The sequence below is a fragment of the Monopterus albus genome, unplaced genomic scaffold (assembly GCF_001952655.1).
Source record: "Monopterus albus unplaced genomic scaffold, M_albus_1.0 scaffold21.1, whole genome shotgun sequence".
NCBI lineage: Eukaryota > Metazoa > Chordata > Actinopteri > Synbranchiformes > Synbranchidae > Monopterus > Monopterus albus.
In genome coordinates, this window is record NW_018127901.1 from 613,210 (window position 1) to 617,222 (window position 4,013).

The 4,013-nt window shown below is 48.2% G+C and overlaps 1 protein-coding gene across 1 annotated transcript in view; it reads right to left on the reverse strand.

Annotated features, from left to right (window-relative positions):
• dgkq (diacylglycerol kinase theta) overlaps positions 1-3,618 on the reverse strand; it is a 24,634-nt gene extending 21,016 nt beyond the window's left edge. The window contains exon 1 of the mRNA XM_020594102.1: positions 2,104-3,618. Within this exon, the coding sequence (XP_020449758.1) occupies positions 2,104-2,329 (226 nt within the window). The 5' untranslated portion in view covers positions 2,330-3,618. The remainder of the gene's footprint in view (positions 1-2,103) is intronic.
• Positions 3,619-4,013: the final 395 nt, after the last annotated feature.

A 4,013-nucleotide genomic window follows, 5' to 3' on the forward strand; every position in this document is an offset into this window, starting at 1 on the left:
TGCATGAGCTAAACACGTGAAAAACGCTGTTACTTTATACCTGTGACTCAGCAGAGGCCTGGCTTCAACCTGACACCTCTCAGTGTCAGAACTGCCTTTACAGAGCAGCACAGTTTAGGGTAGTAGACTCTGTCTTTTCACAGTGTAGTTCAAACTGTGATTTTCATTAGAGCTCAAACAATAAGTTAGCTAATGCATTCATCGACATGTGATTAACAACACAGCGGCTTCTCCTATGTGACATGTTCTGATGTTCTTATATCACTTTAGGTTGATTACAGTATCTGTGGGTTTTGAACTATTGGCCAGGCAAAATCTGAAGACATCTTGTGATTTAGGAAATGGAAACTGCCATTTTCACTATTTTCTGACATTCTGTTGATTAAATGATCAATCAAGTTATTGAAGAACCTAATGAAAGCAATCGCCAGTTACAGCAGCCTGTAACTCTGCAGTCCTCTCCTCTGGCTGCACGGTCACACAGCAGTGGATGGTTTTCCTGTTTAAATGAAGCAGCAGATAAAACTCAGGCCTTTGCAGCTTTTTACTAGATCACTTGATGTGTTGAGGCCTGTAACATGATTCAAATGAAACAAGTCACTGGTCGCAAATGCTATAATCAGGTGTAGGTTTTTGTTTGAGGGATGACAAACACGGCTGCAAATGGAAGCCCGTCGATGTCTGACTGAGGAAACAAGGCATTTCTTCAGCTCTAATGACTCTTCTCGCTCATGGGGCTGCGTTACTTTGAGTGAGAAGACCTGCGATGTGTTCTTTCTGTGGTCTTAATGCTTGATACCACTGTGACCGACACTTCAGTGTGTTTGCAGCATGATGTTGTGTGTAATGCCTGCCAGGCACAAATGGTTTGGTTCCACTGTTTCTGACTGAAGAGAGGCTCAGAACCCATCTTTTCATCTGTGCTTTGCCTGCGAGGCCTGAACAAGGCTCCTCCAGCTTTATGATTCATTTCATGAGTAATGTCACGTGGTTCACTAGAGACTAATTCTGCACCAGCTCTGTTCAGTTCAGCTTCCGCTACAATGAAAGCACCATAAACATATTCAGAAAAAAGAAACTCGGTGTTTTTATTATTGTGACAAATATTCACGAGTAGATGAAGCGGTTTGGTTCAATGTTATGTAACCCGGCCGAGGCGTCACACGACGACGGCGATGATGGTCACATCTCAGCTCGCCGCCTCACACACACAGTCACTGAGCATCCCTGCCTGTCTCCTGTTGCCATGACAACGGGAGGCAGTAAATCCCAACTTGACTACAGCATAGATTGTGCAAAAGACACTTTACACCTCCTGAGAAACACACTCACATCTGAGATTATGGACAAACAGTGTGTTTTGGGGCAGATTGGTGTGTGTGTGTCCTGATTCTGCTCCTCAATCATGCATTGAACAGGCAAACTAAGTCATGACTTAGTGAGACGGTGAGGAAGAAAACAACAAAAAGAAAGAGAAAGAAAGGACAGAAGGAAGAAAGAAAAGATGCAAAGGAAATGACAGAAGAAAATAAAAGGAGGGAGCAAAATAAAGGAAAGAAAAACATGGAAAGGAAAAGGAAGCAACAGATAAAGACAAAAAGGGAAAGAAACCAAAGATAAGAAAATATAAAGAAATGTAAGAATATGGCAAGGAACAGACAGGAAAGAAAGAGCAAGGAAACAGAATGAGCGGATAAGGCAGAGGAAAAAAGAGCAACAAGGAAAAGGAAAGGAAAGACGAAGGAAGATGAGAATAGGAAAGGATGCCTTCCTTTGCAGCCTGCAGAGGATGCCTGTTTCAATGCATGCAGGATGAGCCTGGTTCCAGTCTGGGATCCAGTCTGGTCTCACATCTGACATACCAGATCTATGTCAGGACCATGTTTGGTTTGGGTCCAGCCTGTACTGGACTACACAGAACCACCTGGTCACTTGCTGCTCCATATGCGCAGCGAGGCAGCAGCACAGCAAGCAGGGCTTGCTGGTTCAGTTCCCACTGGGAGTACCGGTTCATGCACTTCGGGTTTCTGCTCTAAACGATCAACACTATCCTGTAAACAAACGGCCACGCATTAGGCCCAGCTCCCGGTGCAGCGCTCTTACCTTCACACACGAAGCCGATGAGCCCCCAGATGAAGTCGCTGCAGCTGTGACAGAAGGTGGGTTTGGTCAGGGTGACTTTCTTGAAGCAGTGTCCCGGTGCCGAGCTCTGGTACTTGGGCCCGAGCCCGGGAGACTGCTGCGCCCTCCTCTTCACGGTCAGGGGGCTCGATGTCCGGCTGTCCGCGGCGTCAGGGTCCGCTGCTCTGGCCCGGCCAGAGTCGGCCATGTCCTCCCCACACAAACTAACCGAGAACACAGGGTATGACTAGGTTCGAAAAGCCGGATTTCTAGATAATCTTCCGCCTCCAGTGGTGAGACATCCCACCACCAAGCCGGACACGGCACCGAGCTCGGTGCGAATCCCGAAGCGGACCCGCTAATTAGGTCCAGGTCCAAAATTACAGAGTAGGATTTTGGGTCGCGACCTTGTGTTCCAAACAAAATTCGTTTTCTGGTAAATGTGACTCTGCAAACCCCCAAAGGAGCGAGCAGTGGACGCAGCGGTGCCACCAGGCGGTGCTTCGCGGCGGAGAGGGCGCCTCGGTCGGTGTCTCCCGGAGCCTCTCTTCATAGGCCAGCTAAATATCCATCTCCTGATATTATTGGTGTGTCCATCTCCTTAAAACTCAGACCAGGTGTTCCAGAGAGGCAGAAATGTTCGGTTCTCAAGTGTTTCCGACGTCGTTTTCTTACGATGGAGAGATGATCCACCACGCCGCGATAGGAGTCCCTCCGCCCGTAGACAGCGGTGCCACCCAGCGGCGCTGCACGGAGGACAGGGCGCCGCGCTCGTTACGCTTCCCGGAGCTGCTTGCTTGGAAAGCCGAATGAATAAAAGATGAAATATTGATTCAGGAAAGCTGGGTGCTGAGTGTCTGCGGCGGTAAGAAGGCGGAGATGGATGGGTGATGTTATTTCCAGTCACCAGTCCCAGCCTGTTAGCCAGTCAGTCTCGCAGCCCGTAGCCAGCAGCTCCAGACCCGGGGGAAAACACGACAAACCGGGTGGGAAGGTTTCCGGAGCCCCGCCGCAGGGCTGGAGGTGAGCTCTAATCAACAAGTGTGATTCCAGGCTGAGAGGCTGCTTTCCCTTCACGCTTCTTCTTCCTTCTCCGAAGCTCATTCCTCTTCCGCGTCAGTCTCCAACACTGATTTACTCCTCCTCCCTCCCCTTCATCCCCTCTCTCTCCTTGTCTCCTTCCCTTCCTCCCTTTCTTCTCATCATCTCGGTACTTCTGAATCCCATTAGTTGTTTCCTAACCAACAGCTTACCGTCACCTTTCCTTCCTCTTTCCTGTTTTTCTTCACTCAGCCTCTGCTGTTTTTCTGATAGATGGCACAGGCTTTAGAAGCTCCTAAAGTGAACTGGCATGACCTTTTGTCAGACTTGCCTGAATGCAGTAACAAAAAGCTTGGGTTCTGTTACAAAACACTTGCACATGTGCAGAGGCTTCTCTTCTTGCACAACTGTGTCATGATCATGCTGCAACAGGGGTCAGAGGTGGAAGAAGTGTTCAGATTTCTTACCTGCTCTGTCCTGATAAACCTGCTCTGAACAGTGGAACATGTGGAAAAGCTGCAGTAAATGAAGTAGGATGAGCTGGCGATGGTTGCTCGGTCACTGTGAGACTCTTTATTCAGAGCACGCCATCCCGCAGCCGTCCCTTTCTCTTAACACAATGTTTATAAACAGGAAATGGCTCAAAAGAATAGTTTCCAAATGTAAATGTTCGGGGGAACACCCTGTGTTTACATGGTGCACCCTGCACAGTCTTATTTCAACGGTCTACTTCTTCACACATCAGAAGGTTCCCAGTATCACTGTCTTTTGTTTTTAGCTTATGTCTTGAACACATTCACTAACACTGACAACTAACATCACTGTTTAGCATAAAAACTGAAGCAGTAGCG